Source organism: Pagrus major, chromosome 1, assembly GCF_040436345.1.
Source record: "Pagrus major chromosome 1, Pma_NU_1.0".
NCBI lineage: Eukaryota > Metazoa > Chordata > Actinopteri > Spariformes > Sparidae > Pagrus > Pagrus major.
Genome location: NC_133215.1, coordinates 10,061,849 through 10,083,794, shown reverse-complemented (window position 1 = coordinate 10,083,794; position 21,946 = coordinate 10,061,849). Strand labels below are relative to the sequence as shown.

The 21,946-nt window shown below is 41.8% G+C and overlaps 1 protein-coding gene and 2 non-coding genes across 4 annotated transcripts; 2 read left to right on the top strand and 1 right to left on the bottom strand.

Annotated features, from left to right (window-relative positions):
- Nucleotides 1-389: 389 nt before the first annotated feature.
- On the bottom strand, nucleotides 390-15,842 carry LOC140994572 (uncharacterized). Of its 2 annotated transcripts, none has more exons than XM_073464283.1 (20): nucleotides 14,696-15,842; nucleotides 14,091-14,190; nucleotides 13,857-13,896; nucleotides 11,194-11,235; nucleotides 10,981-11,069; nucleotides 10,066-10,162; nucleotides 9,799-9,941; nucleotides 9,446-9,618; nucleotides 8,747-8,850; nucleotides 8,250-8,641; nucleotides 8,077-8,140; nucleotides 7,589-7,646; nucleotides 7,442-7,496; nucleotides 6,422-6,748; nucleotides 6,140-6,235; nucleotides 4,344-5,991; nucleotides 3,113-3,741; nucleotides 2,901-2,971; nucleotides 2,697-2,784; nucleotides 390-2,519 (listed from the first exon to the last, which is right to left on the bottom strand). In XM_073464283.1, the coding sequence occupies exons 1-20, from the start codon at nucleotides 14,859-14,861 to the stop codon at nucleotides 1,526-1,528; spliced, it is 5,376 nt and encodes a 1,791-aa protein (XP_073320384.1). In that variant the 5' UTR covers nucleotides 14,862-15,842; the 3' UTR covers nucleotides 390-1,525. The 2 variants fall into 2 exon arrangements, with proteins under 2 accessions (XP_073320384.1, XP_073320393.1); XM_073464292.1 differs by having other exon boundaries at nucleotides 2,697-2,781.
- A 472-nt stretch (nucleotides 15,843-16,314) lies between these two features.
- trnal-aag (transfer RNA leucine (anticodon AAG)) lies at nucleotides 16,315-16,396 on the top strand. The gene has a single exon. It is a non-coding gene; the product is annotated as a tRNA-Leu (tRNA).
- Nucleotides 16,397-17,089: 693 nt separating this feature from the next.
- Nucleotides 17,090-17,171, top strand: trnal-aag (transfer RNA leucine (anticodon AAG)). The gene has a single exon. It is a non-coding gene; the product is annotated as a tRNA-Leu (tRNA).
- Nucleotides 17,172-21,946: the final 4,775 nt, after the last annotated feature.

Here is a 21,946-nt window from a genome sequence, read left to right as displayed (position 1 = left end):
TGTATGAAAGGTTCTTCATATGAACATGTGCAATAAGGTCCAGTGTGTAGGATTAAGTGAATACCCCTCCTCCTACCCTCTCCTATGGTGGTCGATTAAAAAGCAAACAAATCCGAAAACCCTCTATAGAGCCAGTGTCGGGTTTGTCCGTTCTGGGATAGTGTAGAAACATGATCCACAATCTCACTCCCTCTGTAGATATAATAGGCTCATTTTAAAGGGTAATAAAGGCACAAAGATGCTGCTGGTGATTATACACTGCTGAACACATAATTATGGTTATTATATTCAATTTCTGCCAATAGAATCCCCTGAATCCTACACACACACACACCTTTAATGTTGCACCTAGAAGGGTTCAAACATCAAATAAAATACAACTGAGACACTTTCATGAGGTCAAAACATTTTAATAAAAAAAAAATAATAATGAACAACTCGTTTGTAAGAACACTAGTCATCCAACTTGTCCCATTTCTGTCACAGTTCACTTTCACACCACCACACACATTCACTCACTCAGACACCGTCATGGACAGCTACTGCACCTTTGGAACAAAAACATGCAGACTGATTTGCCAATTTTTAATAAACACATCCTAGATTTATACAATCCAGTGCAGCACAGACGCGTTAAGGTTTGTTTTAACGTGAAAGGACCATACTGGTGATTTTGCCAGTTTTAGCACATTTATTACAAATACTATGTTCATGTTTGGTAGGAAAGTCTTGCAAAGTTTTAACCTTGCTTGAAACAAAAATTAATATAAAAAGAAGAAAATCACTGTTCTGGCATTAACTGAAACTAATGGCTGCGTAAATATCTGATTATCAACGTTGAAACTGGTTAGCAGTAACAGAAAGAATTAATGTTTTGTAGTAAATGTACTGAAACGTGCAAAGCTGCTAGTACAATCCTTCGAAAAGAGCTTCCAATGGCCCTAATAGCAATGAAGGTTATTCAGCATTTAAGCCTTGAACAGCACACAGGGATGTGAGCAAAATAAACAGAGGAAAAATTATCATTATTATGTGAAGCAACAGTTTAATCTCTATATACAAATGAATCAGAGGCAGAGAAACAGCAATTCCTCCTCCACAAAGAAGCAATCACATCCCTGAGTACAGTGTTTGTTATTCCAATCATTTAGATTGACTGCTGTGTGATCAATTATAACCATAACGTCCTTTCTGGTCAGCTCAAGTTGATCACAATAGAGCGGGGCACAGCATCTCTCCCAAGTTTTTCCTCACCCAAAGTCACCAAATAGGCTCACATTGAACATAAAGATTCCTCAGCAGCGGTCATAATGCTGAGGACGACAGATACCGTCTACGTTTGGGGAGCTGCAGTGACATTAAGTTGTGGGATAACAACCAGGCAGCCCGTCTTCAGTGTCACGGACAGTCAAAGACATGTTTCATCCATTCCCTTTGAGTGGCACATGGAGCATCATGCCAGTGTTAGCTGATATTTCTAGTTACATCATTATGTCCTTATGAACAAAGCCGCAGTCACAGCCTATTAGCATGGAGCCCCTTCCTCTGCCCTCTCCATCTTCTCCTCCTCTTCCTCTACATCTTTGTCTTTGTTCTTTTTGTGTTTCTTTTTCTTGTGTTTGTGCTTGTGCTCCTTGTGCTCCTTCTGCTCCTTCTTTTCTTCTTTTTCTTGGCTGCCGTGCTTCTTGTGCTTTTTGTGTTTTTTATGTTTCTTGTGTTTCTTCTTCTTCTTGTCTGCTGCCGTTCCCGAGCCGCTGTGGTTGCTCTGGGTGGGGCTGTAGGAGGGTTGGCTGTTGGACAGGCTGGGGCTGCCACTCCTCCCTCTCTCCGGCTCTGAGCCTTCGCCTTCGCTGTAGTCGGGCACAAAGGCCGCCTCGTCTGTCTCACGACCCAGGTCAGAACACAAACGCTGTCTCCTGGGCTCGGGGCCACGATTCTCCTCTCGTCCTCCACCAACTCTGCCTTCTGCTGCTCTCTCCTCCTTTCCTGTCCCTCCTCGCCCCTCCTCTCTTCCTCCTCCTCTCCCCTCCTCTCTTGCTGAAGCTCTCCCATCTTCTCTCACTCCTCTCCCCTCCTCCCTTCCAAGTTTTGTTTTGGATGGTTTATCAGAATTTGTCTGTGCCGTCCTGCCACCTTTACCCTCCTCCCTTGGTGCTCTCCCTTTCTTCTCCTCTCTAACTGCTCCTCTCCTCTCCTCCCTTGGGGCTTCCCAGCCTTCACTCCTGGAAGGTTTAGGTGCTTCAGTCTGCGCCTCTCTGCCTCGGCTCCTCTGCGGTACTGGTGAGGGCTCCTTGGGTGCAGTTAGTCCATTTTCCTGGCCTTCTTCATCATCTTCTCTCTCCCACTTGGAGCGAGGAGGAGGCTGAATGAGCGGCTCCTCTCTAGCTGGGCTGGATGCTGGGCTGACACTCGGGCTGCGGGCACGGCTGTTCACAGGACTAGATGGGGGCTGCTCTACAGGTTTGGAGGATTGACTCTTTTGGTCTTTGTCGGAGTCCCGCTTTGTTTCTTGAGTTGACCTTGTGTTGAGAAAAAAAGCAGCCATGTTTAAAGAATATTGTACTTATTTAGCCTTGCATTCCTAAAACACCATCAGACGATGGACATTATAAAACAAATTGATAAAAATTGAGAGATATCATTGTCATCTTTTCATACAAATCTAACTGTAAGTAACACAAGCACAACAGACTCACCTGGTGGAGCTCGCAGTGTGGCTTGTCAGGGCCTTGCGACTGATCCTGGGTTTGCTCTTCACAACAGGTTCCTCACCATCTTTCCCTGCTGGCAGAGGAGGAGGGCGGAGGAGGAAAGGAAACACGTGTTTAATCAATGCTTAATTAGAGAGCACAAGACAAAAAGTTCTCATCTCTTCACACACATACAGAGATTCAAATTACCTTCTCTGTGAGCAGCAGCTGGTTTCTCTCCTGAGGGGACACTCCTCTCACTTCTGTCCTTGGACACACTCCTGGGAAATAAGAGAATATAATTACAAGTTTTAACAACTGTGTTTACAGAACTATTATATATAAATGCTATATTATGCGTTCCTTCAGGCATGGATATGGATGGTGGTTTGACAAGCAGCTGGGAAATTAATGTAACAGACCTGTCAGATTTAGCAGCTCTTTCTGACCCCTCGCCTCTCTCCTTCGAGGATGTGCTTGGTTTCTCCTGATGGTCTGTCTGTTTCTTGGTGATGGCTGATTTCTCTGCTATGGTCATTTTATCCAGAGAGACAGACCTCCCTCCTGCACTTCCACTACTGGAGGTCTTTCGATCCGTCTTCATCGACCTCTCTCCTTCCGTGTCTCTCTCCACAGTTACTGCTACCTTCTGTGAGCCTGAGCCTGAGCCTGATCTCCTGTCCCTCTCTCGGTCAGACGTTGTGCCTCTGTCTCTTTCTCGGTCTGATCCAGAGGCTCGGTCTCGCTCTCTGTCCAGTCCCGAGCTTCTGTTCTGGTCTCTGTCTGAGCCTTGATGTCTCTCTCCAGCACTTCCTGGTCTCTCTCTGGAGACTCCCCTTTCAGCTGATGCGGACCGCTCCTTTCTTCCAGCACTTTCTGCTGTACTGCTGTGTCGGTCTCCTTCAGAGTTGTGAGCAGCAGATGAACGGTCTGATGTGGAGGTAGTCTTCTCAGGACCTGATGATGCTCTGTCTGAGGGTGCAGTCTCAGTGCTGCCTTTTCTCCCCAGATCTCGGTTCAATTTGATCTTCCTCTGGGTCGTTGGCTTTGCCTGTATTTGGACAAACACAAGTGTGAGATTACACAGAGGGTTAAATCAGAGACACTCAACACTTTTATGGCAATTATAAGATCCGAAATGATAAGATGATTGATGGTCATGATTATTCAACAGTAATTTTGATACTCGATGATGATTTGAATTTATTTTCTATATAAAAATGCTAAACACCGGTGCCAGCTTCTCATGTGAGTGCCATTCAAATGAAACAATAATATTCAATTTATTGGAAAAATTCAATTAAACGTAAAATAAAATACCTAATTTATTAATTAAAGCCAGAGTTGACATATTTAAAGAGCTTGTTTTGTCCAACCAATAGTCCAAAACCCAGATGTATTTCATTTACAACCCAAGACAACTAAGATAAACGGGCAAGTATTCTCATTTGAGAAGTAGGAACCAGCAAACTCATTAGCTGTAACTCTAGTGATAACTTGGTAAATACAAGAAAACAATTAAGTGAATCTGATTTTAAAAACACATACTTGCAAATGGCATCCAAAAAAATAAAAATAAAAAAAAAATAAAAATCACACTACAAATTAACACATCTGTAAATACCCTCTGTAAAAATGTAAAGATTAGTCTACCTGTGTGTCTGTGGACTGCACATGCATCCGACCCAGCTGAAGGTCCATTAGAGGTCTGATAGGTCCTCGATCGGTGTCTCCACGGCCCATCTCACGAGTCCCTGGCAGGGGAAGAAGTCCAGGCCTGTCTGAGGGGGGTGGGAGTCTATGGAGTGGGGGCTGATGAGACATATGTGAGTGGGAGATGATATCACCTCCACCACCTAGCCCGTCTAGTCTCCTCAGCTTTCCAGGAGGAGGTCCAAGCAAGGAGCGACCCTCCTCTCCCATCCGCCTCCGACTGTCCACTGGGGAGGGAGGTCGATGGAGGAGCGGGAGTCCGTGTTGATGGGGGAGGGGTAGGAGACCACCGCTCTGTGGGACATCTCTTCTTCCACGAATGTCGTGGCTGGATCGAGGGCCATCATGAATAGAGGGATGATGCAAAGACAGGTTCTGTGAGGACAATGGAGGGGTCTTCAGCAGGGCAGGCCTCACTGAGGAGCTTTTACCCTTTTCTTTTTTAGGAGTAGTTAAGTTGGGGGCATCTTCAGGTTTGCCTTTAATGGTCTTTAACGGTTTAGCAACAGAAGAGCATGAGGAATCTTTCTTTTTGGTCACCACTCCTTCTCCAGTCTTCTTCTTCACCTTTTCACTCTTTACCTTTACGCTCTCCGTCTTAACTTTAGCTTTTACCTTTGGAGCCTTCTCTCTCTTGGTCTTGTCAGACTGTGTCTTTGATGTCGACTTGGTTGAGGGTTTAACAGGTGCAACAGAGCTTTTAGAGGCTGGAGCTTTAGTGGTTGTGGCGCCAACTGGAGGCTTTGACGAGACGGGAGGCATTTTAATGGATGAAGGGATTTCATCCATTGGTTCATCTCTGACGGGCGTAGCATCACCTCTGTCCACCGACTGGTGTGATGGTTCCGGTTCATCTCCTGTCTTCTTCCTTCTCACTTTCTTTGGCTTCAACACTTTAGCGCTGGACTTGGTACCTGATGAGGAAGAGGCTGGAGGATGGTGAGATGGAGCACCTCTCTCTTCCCTCCCTCTTCTTCCTCTCCCTTGGGGGGAGTAATCTCTAGGTAAGGGGGACATTCTATCCCTCTCTCTGTCTCTGCTGCCACGACCTCTGTGATGCATTGGGGGATGTTGGCCGTCATAGTCTTTGTAGTACTTGTTGTACCAGTCTGCATACTCCTTCTCCCACTGTCGCCTCTCTCTTTCCCAGCGCTCATGGCCACCAGGACTTGGACCCTTTAGTTCATACGGCGGAAACTCCCTTGGAGGTGGTTTTCTTCCACCAGGGCTGCGGTTCCGGAAGCCGCCAGGAGAGCGAGACCTTGACCTAGACCTGTAGGGTCCTGGTCCTTCTACTCCCTCCCAAGCTCCTCCCCGGTAGGCAGGAGGAGAGCGTGGTGAGCCAGAGCGCCGATACCCATAAGACCTTGAACGAGAACGGGACCTTGTCCGTGAGCGTCCATAACTGCGTCCATTGCGCCTAGAATAAGGGGAGTGGGGATAAGACCGGCCATGGGAGCGTGAACGGGAGCGGGATCGACTGGGGGAAAAAGAGTAAGACCTAGATCTTGATCTTGATCGAGACCTTGATCTGGATCTCGAACGAGAGTAAGAACGGCTGAATGGAGAGCGACTGTATGACCGGGACCTAGAGAAGAAAACAGTAGACCAGAAGGAAACAAAGAGAGAGAGAAAGCAGATTATGCAAAAATGTAACAAATGGCTTTGAGGATTATGCATATGTAATTAATGTAAGAACGAAAACCAATTTTGATACGGCCTCCTAATGAAGTTACCTGGAATAAGACGGTCTTCGTCTCTTTGGTGCATTTCTGTACTTCATAAGCTCTTTGTGGAAGTCTTTTGTAAATTCATCCAATTTAGAGGTAACTCTGTGGACACAAAGACAAAAACACTGAAACATTTCTAAGCTGTGTGAAACATAAAAAGTTTTTAACTTACTGAATTCATAATCCCAACACAAGGGATGTTAAATAAAATTATTTATGTGTAAATCTCACATAGATGATCAGTAGCAATTGTAGTTTGAAGAACCAAAAGCAAAACAGATGACTCACTTGTCCTGTCGGTGGTGCCGCTGTCTGTAGAAATCTTCCTTAGAGAGGGGGGGCTGAGAGAGGGAGGGTGGAAGAGGGACAAGAGGGGGCTGGGAACCAGGAGCAACCCAAGGAGGGTTGAGCACTGGTGGTCCAGGGACATAAACAGGCTGGGGCGGGTAACTGACAGGAGGGGGGACAAGGCCAGGTCCAGAGGCGTACGGAGGGGGGTAGGGCTGCAGTGGGGGCGGGTACAAGGACGGAGCTGGAAACACTGGAGCAACAGGTGGAGGGGGTGGACCTGTCTGGAGGTGAGTGGATGAGTGCTCTCCTCTCCCTCTGAAAGGCCTGGTACAAAGAAAGGGACAAAAGTCAATGTGAGACTTGCATATTTAAAAAAACACAAAAAAACAAACAAACCTTAACTAGAGAAGGCAAGTTATGAAGAATTGGCAGTTGTGCATTGCTGGCTTTAGAAACTTTGAATAATGCCCAGAATATATGAGAAATGTTAAGTATTTTAGGGTTTGCTGAAAAGGTGATATGAGAAAGTCCTAATCTTTGAGAACGTTTCAAAGTTTTAATAGAGTTTCTATGAGAATGTATGAAGGAGTGGCAAGAGTTTGAAAATGAGTTGGTATGAATGTCTAATTGACTTAACCAAGATATGACTAAGCTTGGGTGTGGCTAGTGGCTTGGGTTTTTAAATTCTCAATAACTTCTCTGCATCGAGACATAATCTCGAAAGACACAATCGTGATGCATCTAGGATTATATTTTTCCCCTAACCCTAGTATAAGAACAAGGTGCGTGTATACTAACTGTATAGGGGTACGTTTTAATGGGATTTGAAAGATGAATGAACCTTGAAGTTTGAATGACTTTTTAAGTTTTGAAATGCTTGAAAAAGTGTAAAAATGTGGGATTTTCTAACATTCACTCCGTCAGGTTTGATGGAGTGAATACGTTGAAAAACACTTCCACCATTCACAACCAATAAATCACATATACATCCCATATATATCCCACAGACTATCTTACCTGTCCCAGTGTCTGCCTCCCCCTCTGTTAGAGTGATGGGGCCGTGAATGGTGACCTAACAGAGCAGAAAAACAGTTTGTTAGTTGCTGAATGTCTTTCCTTCATGCTCACTTAATCTTCTTAAATAACCTGAATTAAACCTCTTACCTGGAGGAGGATGCGGCCTTGGAGGTGGCGGGTGGCCAACAATACTTAAATGGTAATTCTGTGAGAGAAATCAGTGAGAAAAATGTAATTAGTTGCAGCTTTGTGGGATCACAAGTATGTGATAGGGATTGTCAACAGTAGGTTTTCAGTTCATCTTAATGCAATCAACAAAAGACAACAAATACAGCAGTCTAGAGGAAATGGTGTTGATAACATTGGAACCAAATAAACCTAAATTTGATGCACCAATTGCAATTTTTTCTATGAGCTATAATTAACAACACACACAAACACTGTTATGTTCATAATAAAACACTGACTATTAAATAGGCGTAACTCTTCCCAACATTCCTTCAAAACTGCACCAGGTTATAGGAACTCCTCTGACTCCCACTCAAACAAGTTTCAAAATAAAGTGACAAGAGCTTTTTCAACAAATAACATCCAATGAATCGCAGTATGTCCCACTTTGATCGAGGCAGACTCACCTGTGATCCACTTTCTGAGGTTCCTGATGAGTCTGGTATCACAGTAGGTTCGGGGTCTGATTCACTAAAACACAACCAGGCAAATTATAACCAATAAAAAAGGCCCTTCACTTTAAACGTCACTTCTTGCCTATGAGGTTTCATGTAGGTGTTCAGGCTTAGACTAAACTCACCCTGGTGGCGGTGGTTCACCATGGCTGGTGGTCTGCATAGGAGAATGGTGTTCAACAACAGGTGGAGGGGCTGGTGAAGCAGCTTGTCCTTCAACAGCAGCTGCAGCAGCAACATGAGGAGGAGTAGGAGCAGCAGCAGGAGCAGGAGCAGCAGTAGTAGCATCAGCAGCAGCAGGTGCAGGTGCAGGGGCTGGGGCTGGGACCTGTGCTTGAGGGGTGGTAATGGGTGCACTTGTAGAAGGAGGTTGAGTGACATTGGCTAACAGTGGGTCCTGCTGTCTTGAGTGCAAAGGCCTGACCAGTTGAGGGCGCGGTGGAGGTGGCGCTGCATTTTGGAGCTGCTTGCGCACACGTTTGGTGTATCCAGTTTCATTCTTAAAGTTGTTCACAGCCTGCATGAAGAAAAACAGATGTTACATAATTAATTGCATAATTATTTTTGCTTTCAGTTCAAGTAAAATGAACCAAACAATGCAACACATCAATGATGGGCTTACCTGTCGGAGAAACTTGTTTGCAATGAGATTATCAGGTGAAACATCTGACTGTTTGCATGTGAAGCAGACGTGCTCCTCTGAGTCCAACAAGGCGGTCCTGATACCTGAAAATAAACACAGTCCTTAATTAGACTAAAGTTCATAGTCTTATCTGTGTCTTCCATGATACTGTATATTTTTGATGAAAATAACTTGTCTCGTCTACGTGTACTTTAGAGCAACATTTCTACTTTTTCAAGGACAACTTTCAACAATATCCCAGTAGGTGTGAAATCACTCCAATACACCGTGGAACATAACAGCAAGAGAATTTTTCAACCATCGAAAATGAGAAATACACCAACTACTCAAAATGGAACATGTCCTGGGGCTGCAGCGCTCTAGAGGCCACTGTTGGATAAATGGGTATTTCTGCAATTTCAACACTGGATTTTTCCCTAAACAACCACTGAATGTTTCAGCAAAATAAACACTTTAAGACAAATGTGGTGGGATCAAAATACACACACACACACACACACACACACACACACACACACACACACACACACACACACATATATATATATATAAATAATTTGAACTAATTTTGTGCTTGGCAAAGACTGGTAATGACTTCAGATTTTTTTGTTTGAACTGCTTCTTTTTTTCAGCATCCATGTAAATTGAGACTAAGGCGCATTATGAGTAAGAACTTACAGTCATCGCAGTAACTGTTTCCACAGCACGGTATAACTACGGCATCAGTCATCAGGTCGTTGCAGATCGGACACAAGAGTTCATCTGGTATTGGGTCCGTTTCATCATCAGATGATGATTGGTCATGAGGAACAAACGGAGGGCGCTCCTTCTTTCCTTGTGCATATGCCTCCCTGTATTAACACAGATTTGTTGTTTAACTTTGAGGACTATGTTACCAGAAAAAAGAAAGTAACAGCAGTAGTTCCACGAGTTTGTGGACAATAGGTCATGACAAAGACAAATTTGACACTATTTAATGGTCTATACAAGTATATTAAACTGTGTATTTGGTGTCCTGAGTTGACACATACGCATCTATAGCAGGTATGGCATATTCTCCAGTGCTGGTCAACATGGCTCCCTTGGTGCCTGGCTCTGCCTTCACCATGAAGCTCTGAGGAATGCCTTTACTAATCCTCACTTGCTTTGGACCCTCCACACTCTTATCTTGTACCTAAAAAGTTAAAAACAAAACAATTATCCAAAATGCAAACATTATTCCCTTCTCACAAGTTACAGTGCAATGTAGTAAAATGTAATACCACAAACTCTGAAAGCAATTGATACATGATAATTACCATCAGCAAGGGGCATTGCCGAATGTAGTGACCAGCCTTTCCACACCGAAAGCAGGTATAGTGAGCAGGTGGGGGTCCAACTGCCTTCTTGGAGTAACTACAAAGACAAATTCAATTAATTTTATAAAACTGTACAGAGCTAGTGAAAGTATTTAGTACCAATTCAAATATAGAATGATTAATGGTAAAACTTGATGCATCAGACACGATTGTTTTTTTTTCCTCACTGTGTGACTTCTTGCTACTTTTCAGAAAGATAACCGTTGTTTAATAAACAAGATCACTATTTACAAACTTTTTGCTACTTTTAAAACACTGCATATTCATCTGTTTGATCCATAAGTGGAATAAACAGATGAATTAACTTCCATTATCTTTGCTATACTCAACAAAAAAAAGAAGTGGCTTTGCTTGCAACATTTCTTTGTCCAATTAGCTAAGCTGTGAGGAATGTAAACACAATGCAGTGCCTTAGCTGTTTTATGTTCGTTATGTTTCACCATACAATGGGTTCAGCCATGAGAAACGCAACTGCGATGCAATGACAGTTGTTTTACGTCTATCATGTTTCACCATCCAATTGGTTAAGCCATAAGGAACATAAACACAAAGCAGTGATGCCCGTTTTACCTAAGTTACAATTTACTAACCACATGGTTTAACCATGAGGAGCGTAAACACAACACAGTAACGCAAATTTTTCCTCTATCCATTTCACTATCCAATTGGTTCAGCTGTAGGAAGGTAGCTATAGCTCGGTCTCACAAAACCATTACAGGTTACAGGAATTGGGTTTTTAAATTCTCAATAACTTCTCTGCATCGAGACATAATCTTTCAAGAGACAATCGTGATGCATCTAGGAATCGATTTTTCCTCTAACCCTAGTATAAGAACAAGATGCGTGTATACTAACTGTATAGGGTCATATTCGTGATTGGACTGAGACATCATGGCTTTAATCTTGTCCTCCTCTGATGCATTTGCGTCAACCAGGTTAGCAGTCTAAAACACATAATAGAGAGGGGGGGAAAAGAAAAAAAGAATATCAACCGCACAAGAATTAAAGACATATCTATTCAACTTAGATATTTTCTGAAAGTAGACCCAGCATGTATAGAAACAGTACCTTGGCGAGTTGGGCAAGTGACATAGAAGGAGAAGAATCGGTCTGCAGGAGAATCAGAGTACAGATATTATAGAAGTTAACATAATCAGTAATAGACATACAGTGGAAGATCAGAGCCCAGATAGTTCCCCACCACATCTGTGTCCAGTCACTTAGAGTCTCCATCTATTTCTTGGCATCACAATGAAAGCTTTTGTTGAGCACTTGAGGTGCATGAAAAAATGCCGGTAATACGAGTAAGTATTTAAAACAAGATATGGTTTACTAGGCTGGTGCATGATGTTCATCCCTCTCCTGACAGCACTGTGTCATAATGCACTAATAAAAACATTTAAAAAGGTTAAGGTTGCGCAAGCTTCATGTGGGGTTGTGTCTACAGAACCATTTATATTGAGGAGATCTCAATTGGAGAATCAAGAGATAATATGTAAGGTTACATTAACATTAATTAACTCTTCTTTACAAAGTATCTATCTGTGCTGAAGTCTACTCTCTTGCCAGGTGATATCAAAGTGTTACAGCAAATATACAAAAAGAAGTGTCCAAAAGATTAACTGTTGAAAAAATAAAATGATTTAAATGAAATGGCAGTTATGATTGTAACTGTACTGAAATCCTAAAGAGCTTGCTTCACTGCATAAAATTTAAAACAAACTTCTACTCCAACTTCTCTTCCATATACAAACAAGTCAAAACCTGCTGATATTCTGATGCTGCACTATGGTAATGTCCAAGAGCATCTACTTAAACGCTTTAAACCTTCCTCGCTGTTTGGCCTTCATCAGCACATTTAAAATGTACACTACCGGCCCATCCCCTGCAGAAGCTTCTCCTGCTACGGTAGAAAAGAGGGCGATTTTCTCAAAGGAAGACTTGACATTTAATTTTAGCATGCAGTTTCCCATCACCAGGCTGCAGTGATTTAAGTTTTTGCCCCGGCTTGTCGAAAGAGGTTGTCATAACCGTTAGAAATTCTCATCAAAACCAGCTCAACACTGCTTTCTGGAAAACTAATGAGCCAGCAAGGCGTGATGCCAAGCTGTTTTAATAAAAAGGCAATCACTGTAAAGTGTCAAATATGTAGGGCTGATAAGAAAAATGCTGTTTCTTAAAAAAAAAAGTGCCAAATGAAGAACATAAAAAAGACGCTAATACGAATTGTCAAGTGTTCCTTCAAACTGTTCCCTGAACAGCCCCTAACACGACTACAGACTGAGGGGTGAAAGCAAGTGGAGGGATGTCTCTGTAAAGCGGGTCGGGAGTCAATAAATCATTAGAACCAAGTCTTGTGCACGGACAAAAGACAAAGAAACAAAAAAATTAATATTTTACAACATCAAACGAAAAAGCTGCTCTGCCTAATTCTTGTGTTAATCTTCTAGTACATAAACAAACGGGCAGGATTGGTTTATCCGGCATGATATGCAGGGCTCGGAGGAAACACTGGGTATTGCAGAATGCTGTGGAGGGAACACACAGGGATCTGGTGCAAGCGGTTCTGACACTGAACCACTGATCAACTTTATTGACAGGTTCTGCAGCTTACAGCTTACAGGACACACTACACCAGTATACTTCTCACTGCAGTAACCATGGAAGGCCTCCAAGATTGACAAGATAATTGGTTTACTGATGATGTGTTATAGTACTTTGTGATCATGTCACAACATTATACTTCAGTGGCCAAGCCACAGCATCTCACTTATTAAAACTATTTTTTTACTGATCCCCCAACAGTTGTAACAATACACTTTAACCTAGTAGCTGCGTCTTTGTAAAACAGACACTTAGGAATCTGAATTAATTCAAAGCATTTAACTCACTAGGATGAAACCTGTGAGCCTTTAATGTTTAAGGGTTATGTGCAGTCCATACTCAGTGCAGAATAGAACATCTTCATGATGAAATTGTACAGGACAAAACAATTGACATTGGCAAATGTTACTGAACAACAGATCTGAGTAAATTAAAGTTTAGCAGGTTAAGCTTTCAAAATAAAAATGGCGAGTTTCTTCCACTCACAACTTTAGTCTTGTAATCAAAGTTAATTACAATAAGTCCCAGCCACACTTTACTTCATTGGGTTCTTAAACCACATAATAAAATATTTTCACAGAAAATAAAATGACAATGAATTATAATACAAAAATACCATATTTTCCTTTTACAAACCCCTTAAAAATACATTTGTCTGGCCTGAAGCAGGCTACAAAACCATTTCATTATGAAATACAGTCATTAACAGTTAAAATGGTTTCTCAAAAAATTATAAACTGGCAACAGTTCAACAATTGGTCCCGTTCAGAACATTCAAAAACAATGGTTGCTAGTCTGTTGTTTCTCATCTCAACCTCATCGCACTCGGCCACAGTTTCAAACTTTAATCTGCTAATTTCATAACAGAAACCCAGAGTTTTTAAGAGAGAAACAACAAACTATTTTAGCTGCGGTAACTTGGAAACCCTCCCAGAAAGACATCAAATGACATATAGAGGTTTAGATCTCAACACAAATGTAGCCAACACACAGTGAACAGAAGATACACACAACTCAATTATTGTTGACAGAATGTTCTCAAGAAAGGTGACTAAAGCCAGAAAGAGGGGGAGAGGGAGAGAGGTGAGAGGAGGAGAGAGTGTTGATTTTGGGTTTGTTTTACATACGGGTCTAGAAGATCCCACCACAGCTGTGTCAGAACGATCTCTGCAGAAACAAACACAGGACGGAAAGAAAACCATGAGTTGTTGACATACTTGACAGGCAAGTCAGGACCTAGTTTTCAATGATAGCTGTTTGTGGAGAGACCTCCAATCTATACTACAACTGGAGTGTGTGAACATAATAAAAGGTTTTCAGTCATTATTCCAGTGATAAGTGTATATTTTAAGTATACATACACAATGAACGTCCTGCCAGCAGGTTTCACTCCGCCAATCGGAGTGCGGCGGACGATCACGGACGAGTGTTTCGGGATGTGGGCTTCATCATCTGTGTATTCTGCAAACCAAGACAGACAAAGAATTAGCAAACAAGGAACATGGAGACACCTAAACGTTACCAACATCCATTCAGAAGAACATGTCGTATCTATGACACTTTGTGGGCTCAAATTATAAGGCTTTCATAAATACATCTCCACCATATTAGATGCAAAAGCTTTTTTTTTTTATTAAATAAGGGCAGAAGGGTTGTTGTGGAAACAGTTGCCGTGGGATAATGTAAATTGATACAGACCCTACTCTTATACCATTGCCTTTTTTTTTAAAATAAATCAATCAGATTTGGTAGTTGGTTCTCATAATATTAAACGGCATTGTAATAGGAGGTTATAATCATATTCCCTATACATTATTAAGTGTTTAGACAGATTCATTTGAATCTATGATGAGTACAATCCTCAATTCCAGCCCTGAATGTACAGTATGTAGACGTGTTACTCTAAAAAAAACAATGGCTGACAAGTTTGTCAAACATTTGTGTTAGGTGTCATCTGACAACATACCTTCTCGAGTCTGCGCATTGGTGATCTGCAGGTCGCAGTCTGTGGCCTTGAGGCGCTCTCGGCCCATAATCTGCCGTTTAAGCTCGCTGAGGGTGATATGCAGCCCATCGAAAGTGACTGTGTTGTAGTCCAGTTTGGAAGAAAACTTATAGTGAACACACGACATTTTTACAGGTCTAAGCACTTAACTCAATCAAGCACAAGGAAAAAAAAAAACACAGGCCTGGTATGATAATAAAATAAAACAGCGTCAACACTGAACACAGGGGGCTAAATCTGGTGACTTTAATAGGTAAACCTTCGTTATATTCGCTGAAACACTGGACAAAGAAAGGACTCAAATAAGGAAGGACTCAGCTCGCAGATGACGACACAGTTCTTGTTATTGCCAAAGAAAAATCGAGGTTTGAGGCCAGAGCGCCATTGAGCGGCGCAGTGTGCCTCGTCAGTTCTTTAAAGTCCGATAAAACACAACAGGATGCCACCAAATCCAAGAGAGTCCATGCAGCACACTGCAAATCTATCACATGGATGTAAATGAGGCCAGGTCCGTGGTGAATTGTCCTTGGTGGAAAGCCCGGGCCGCCGCGCTACAAGCCGCTCGTGTAGCTAGCAGCGGGCCTGGGGTTTCCAGGGCATCAGTCCTTGTGGGTAATGTTTTCCCTCTTTGAAACAAGTTCTTCCTTTTCAAGTCAAGACAAACACTACCGAGCTCCACAAAAAGTCCACAAACTGGATGGGCGCTTCCGCAACGAGTCCACAAGTCGCTGTTAGACCTCAAAAAGATGATTCTGATATCGAAGTCTACCGTGTGAATGTTAAATTAGCTGGTTAGCTAATGCCAAGGCTAACATGCTAGACCTCGAGATTAGCTAACGCTGCCTCGACACTCAACACGGTATGAAAACACTTGCCTAACAAAAGCTAACAGCTAATGGTTAACGGTGCTATGCTAACAATGTTTCCCAAGTTAGCTGTCCTATAATCTCACAAAATCCACCGGTAACGCAAATAATACGCAAAGATTCCTCTTCCGTGCACGGCTATCTTCCATAAAGAAAAGCTTAAAATTAAGTATCCACATTAATCTTCAATTTAAATCCATAAAATCCATTTCGGTTGTCCAAGCTTCTTCACTCCTCGCTGTTTCATCAAAATGGCGCCGCACGGAACCGGATGTTCTTAGGCTTCTTCCAAAGAGTACACATGAAGTCAAGAGGTTTAACTTCGGTCTAACTGAAGACAGAAAAATAAATAAATACGCAAAGATACGCGTTCCTATTAATTCTTTATTTGCAGAAACCGGATTCCATGCTAGTAGGTGCTGTTTTAGTACCCACTGCAATTACAACATTTCTTTTTATTTATTTTCTTTAAATCAATGACGTGATCCACCTATAACGTGTACATACCTAAGTCGCCTATCAAAGGGGTTCGACGTAGATGTGAACTATCTTGGTTTCCCTCTGTTCTTTGAATGTCCCTTCGCATTGTCACGGATCAGTAGATTCTGGTCATTATCGGTGGGAAAACACAATTATAATCCCTACACTATATCATACAGGTTGTTCCTCTTGTCTTCATCGAGTAAATTAAGTCGTATTTTTGTGTACTGTATAGGTAGCGTGGCCGAGCGGTCTAAGGCGCTGGATTAAGGCTCCAGTCTCTCCGGAGGCGTGGGTTCGAATCCCACCGCTGCCAATGTTTTGTCGTGTAGTTACAGAACAATGTCAGGTCCAAATGAGCGACTTCTTATCAATTGGATGTCCTTACTGTGCTCATTGACACATTGGAGTAGGAAGAAAAATGTGCGTATGAAGATCTTGTAATGGCTTACATGACAACTGCGTGATGCTGTGTTCAGTTTATGTCTTGTGTGCAGTAAATTAAAGAATTAGATCATACCTGCTCTAATTTTATACATTCAAACAGTTTAGACTTTCGGAGAATATGAATTAGAGGAAAAGATGGATAACAAAAGATAGAAAACACAATTCCTACATGACCTTATGCTCGGTTTCGCCTTTTATCTCATTTTAATATTACTCATATATTTTCTTAAAGTCCATTTAATACTCCAGCTACACCAAGAGAAACTTTGTCTTTAATGTTATACCACAGGTTGCGTGGCTGAACGGTCTAAGGCACACATGCAGTAGCATACACCCTAATCTAGCGCATCGTCAGCTATACTTTCCTTGGTAAACACACCGACCTCTTCGGCTCGCAGCTGTACCTGCCCTTCAGACATCCGGCCTGCTTGTTTTCTCTAGCCCAGAGACACTCCGATGGCAAAGAGCGATTCAATGGAGAAGTATATAACATTACTCATAAAATGTATTCAGTACTCCACTTATACAGAATGGAACTAGGTGTTTTTGAGGATGTGAGACAGGTAGCGTGGCCGAGCGGTCTAAGGCGCTGGATTAAGGCTCCAGTCTCTTCGGGGGCGTGGGTTCGAATCCCACCGCTGCCAGGATTTTGACATATGTCTATGCATGTAGGACAGGAACCTGAGATCTTATATGCAAGTTACCTGCTCTAGACTCCAAGTTTCCTCAAGACAAATAAATTGGAGAATAAAAAGTGGATTCTTTCACAACGATGTCAGATCAGAAAATCACAAATCTAAAAATGTGCCACTGTACATTTGATCAAATCCACAGAGATATCACCCTCTCTGCAGTTGATCTCAGGACTATCATTTTAATTTCTATAATTTTTTTGACAGAAATATGCTTCCATGATAGATTTAGTACATACAAAATATACAAATGTATTTCAATCAATTGGTCCAACTACAATGTGTAGCTTTGCCAACTCTCACTGTCTCTGCGTCAAAAATTTCGTACAATTGAAATTTACTGACATTTTTCAGTCAGTACTCAAAAGATATCTGACACACAGTCCTATGTAGTTGGCTTAACACAATGCTCCCTTGTTCTAACTTCATAAATAAAACAATACAAATTTAAAGAAGAACATGTTTAATTCTTAAACGTACATAAACTTCTGCTCAAATGCTATAATTTGACACTTGACAATGGAGACAATGTCATTTCTAACATCTTTTTGTTTTAAACCTCCCGGTAGAAACTTCAGCTTGAACATGGATCCCACAACTTCCCTCAAAAGAAAGCACATCGCCCCCACAGCTCATGAGAACGCCAAAAGATTGCGCAGGACTGTGCAGGAAGGCGATGGGACGCTGGAGAGTGAACGTGCACACCACCCACCGAGGATTGCTGTGCTGCTCTACCGCCATTTACAACCCATTACAATGAATGAGCTGAAGGAGCTGCTGCATTATGCTGCTCTGGGGAAAGCAGGTGGCATTAAACAGCCCAGGTAATGACTGCGGTTGTAAGATCTTACCAGCCCTCATCGAATTACTCTTTAATGTACTTCCACTGCGTCTCTGTGCTCTAACAATAATCTAAATGATCTATTTTAAGACTTTTGTGCCGCAGACTACACCACTTACGCTTCCCGTGTGTCTCTTTATAGTTGGTGTAGTCTCTTCCATCACAAGGATGGATTAGAGGGTCACCTTTACTCCATCTCCCGACGTGGCCTCCAGAATCTTCAGCAGTGAAGTTCCTAAATCAGACACACTGTCCCAAAGACCCAATGAAAGCAGTCAATTGCACAAAGGTGAGAATTCTGACACTTGGTGTGTATAGATCTGATACATAAATGAATGCATAATCATTATAACTAGATATTGTCTTACTAACTATTCTGGTTGTCCACAAATAATGTTGATTATAAAAGCTGCTGTAGTTAAATTATTTAATTTAGCTGTTGCAGGTGATGAAATGAACAAAAACATGTCTCATATCTAAAGCCCAGTTGAATGTTAATCAAAGTAATGTACTTGTGTGTAACTGTCATCTGAATGCACGAATCCTAAAAGTATCATCACGTCATTATACCTCTCAGCAGTAGTTTTGTGTTTTTGCTCTTGTTCTTATTTGTGTTTTATTGTGCACTGCTGCAGCACTGAGCAATCACAACGTTTGGGACACAAAGGAGAGGACTTTCAATTAACTACGACCTCCTGGCTGTGAAAGTGAGTTGCACACACACAGCCGGAAATTAACCTATATAGGGAAGCGTTCTGACATCGCACTGAATCTGTGCAATCAGCAGTGGTACAACACTGACAAAGAGGTGAGACACGAGGAGTGTATACTGCCTCCTGACCTTTACCTGATCAAACAGTTTAGATTAACTTGGTCTCCTACCAAGAATATCAACTGATCTGACAGGAAGTCCTCATGAAGGGTTTGCTGGTTTACCTGTTTGTTATCGGGATGCTTGTACCCACTCAGCTGTGAATACCTTCAGCGGTCTACTTTTGATAAAAATACATTAGTGGCTTTCTGTCTGATCTGACATTGAACAATAAAATGACAACGAGCGGAGAAATGGATGATGTTGCTTGTTTTGTTCATGAGATGACTTTGATTATCATTGATTGAATTTAAATACATAATTATTTATCAGTTTGCTGTATTTTTGAATCAAATTAGAGGTGACATGCCGCTGCATTCGCTTCCTTTTTCTTTTCATTTTTCCCGCTCATTATAATGCCTTTCTTCTCTTTCTCCACCTCCGTCACATCTCCAGGTGTTGGCCACTTTCAGGAGATAGGGCAGCTGCCTCCCTCACCAGCAGCAGCACCACCTTAAACATTTCTCAAGCCACTGTATATATTTTACATTACTCTTCTCTATTCTCTGTTTTATTTATAATTTCTCTTTATATTCTATTATATTCGACTGGTTAAAAATGAGAATCAGGCAGGCAAGCTAGTGTGAATATCGCCTTAACAGTTCAGTCATCATCTGCTCATCATGACTACATACAGCTTGTCCGGCATAAACTAAGTCTCCTGAAGCCCCGAGATCAGAAACGGATCTGAAAAAGTTTTTTTCACCCTGTTTTAAGACGAAATCTTCACTGTAGCTGCTGAGATAAAAGTGTTAGCACACACAGAGTTTGAAGTGGGTACAAGAGCTTAAACATTGATGAAGGGTGTAATTAATCATCTTATCAAATCAAAGTAAGGGATCTCTGGCTTCTGGAGACTCGGATTACAGCAGATGAGCTGTATGGAGCCATTTGATGTTTTTTTTTTGGTTGTCCCCAGCTACTTTAGATGTTTAAGAGAATTCTGCGATGTTGTCTTGGTGCGAAGCTCCAGAAATGTTTTGTCGGCCGAAAGTTTTTTGGTTTTTTTTTCCTGTTAGGCTTTATGTTGGTGTTAGCAAGACACTGCCTCAAAGTAGATGTGAAGAATCTTGATCTCTTAACAGGGAAATGTGATTACAAAAAATCTTTTTCCAAGGTTGCGTGGCCCGAGCGGACTGGTCCACCTTCAGTCTCGCTGGAGGCGTGGGCTCCAATCCCACCGCTGCCGTGAGAAGCTTTGTACAAGCAGCTCCTCCAGCTCCAGTGGAGAATAAACTGTGGCATAAGAAATAAATGTTGACCAGTTTGAAATGATTGCTTGAAACTGTGACATGGTTTTGTGCAGTTGATCTTGCAACTATAATATGTGTGATGTCAAATGGTTTTCATTGTCTGGTTGGTGCACGACGGCTGCCTTGAATGTCCGTCTGAATGATGCTGTTGCCATAGTAATGTACCGGGCCTCTCGGTCTGCTGTTGAAGGTCTGTGAAGCTGTTTATAATGTCCTGTCATCATCTCTAACAGGGCTTATTCATGCTTGTTCACACACACATACACGCCAATATATCTGTCACTACAGGGGGTATCAATTATTTTGGATAAATTGTTTATATATTTGTACTTGGCTCGCACATTTGCTACTGTTCCCACTTATGCAAGGGCAGATATTTGAATATTCTCTCTCACTTTCTCTCAGACGCCTGAGATGTGCAGTACAAAAGCACCAACACTCCACCTTGAACCGCACATATTTCTCTTATAAGCTTTATTTGATGTAAACAGAGACTCGGTGACATAACCATGAGGGCAGAACCTTTTGTTACACTTATGCTCGCATGCTTACGCAATACACACTCAGACACACAAACAGACACAGGGAGAGACAGTTAGAGAGGGTCCTAATGCATTTAATGGGGTTTCGATTTTTGAGCCGACGTCCACAAAAAGCAGGACAGGGACAGGACGTAGTTAGAGTTATGTCACTCCCAGATAATGTGTACGTGTGTCTCGTATTTCGATACTTTCTTATTTTCACGAAAACAGCTCCTCCTTTCTGTCTCTCTCTGCATGACAGTCTGTCTCTTACACACAATCCTATGACTATACACACTCATCCACACACACACACTACAGATATATGGTAGATATAGCTACTGTAATAGCAAAACAGAATGACGTAGAGAACACAGACATATCAGAGCTCAAAATTGGTTCTTGTTTACTCAATTTCTTTTCCATAGTTTGTCAACAGTAAGTCAATCGGTCTAGACATGGAACAATTTGCCGATTAGTTGATTAGTTGATTGACAGAAATATAGTCAGCATCATTTTATGCAAAAATATTCACGGATTCCAGCTTTCCAAAAACAAGGTTTTGCTTAATTTATATAATTTATCATTTAATAATTTAAAGTGAGTATTTCTGGGTTTAGATGACGTGTTGAGTTCTGGGAGACAGGTTATGTTTGCAGCCGTGTCCGTTTGTTAGATGGTTGGTTTGTCAGCAGGATTACACAAAAACTACAGAACAAATTGCCACAAAACTTGGATGGAGGACGGGTTTCGGCCCAGAATTGACCCAAAAAACTTTTTATGAACGTTTTTTGTCACTTTCTGTAAATCTGCCAGAAACAGTGTTTTTCCCCACTTTGTTATTTAAACAGGGAACAATGCATGGATCCTGATGAAAAAAATCAGAGTGAGTGTAAATCTAGTTAATTTATCTTTTTTTTGCCATTCATTCTCTGATACCACCTTTCCAAACACAAGGTTTTGCATCATTTATAACATTTAAATTTTATTTATTTGTTTTGGACGGTTGGTCAAACAAAACAAGCAATTTGGAGATGACACGTTAGGCTCTGGGAAAGTATGGTCGTAATTTTTTCACTATTTTTGACGTTTCATTCACAGATTAGTTGATGCAGCTCTATTCCAGTCTCTCCTCCTAAAGTCTTTCCTCCTTCTTTACCAAAAAAAGAGAGAGATTTTCCTTTTATTCAATGTTCTCCTCTCACATAAGTTCCTCGCTGTACATGTCCCTCCTGCTCCTC

Excerpts from the sequence above, each read along its gene's own strand:
- LOC140994572 (XM_073464283.1), bottom strand. The coding sequence starts at position 14,861 with ATGTCGTGTGTTCACTATAAGTTTTCTTCCAAACTGGACTACAACACA. Across the intron at positions 11,236-13,856 it reads TGGTGGGATCTTCTAGACCC|ACCGATTCTTCTCCTTCTAT; the intron begins GTATGTAAAACA and ends ATTCTCCTGCAG. Across the intron at positions 8,141-8,249 it reads GGTGAACCACCGCCACCAGG|TGAATCAGACCCCGAACCTA; the intron begins GTGAGTTTAGTC and ends GTTGTGTTTTAG.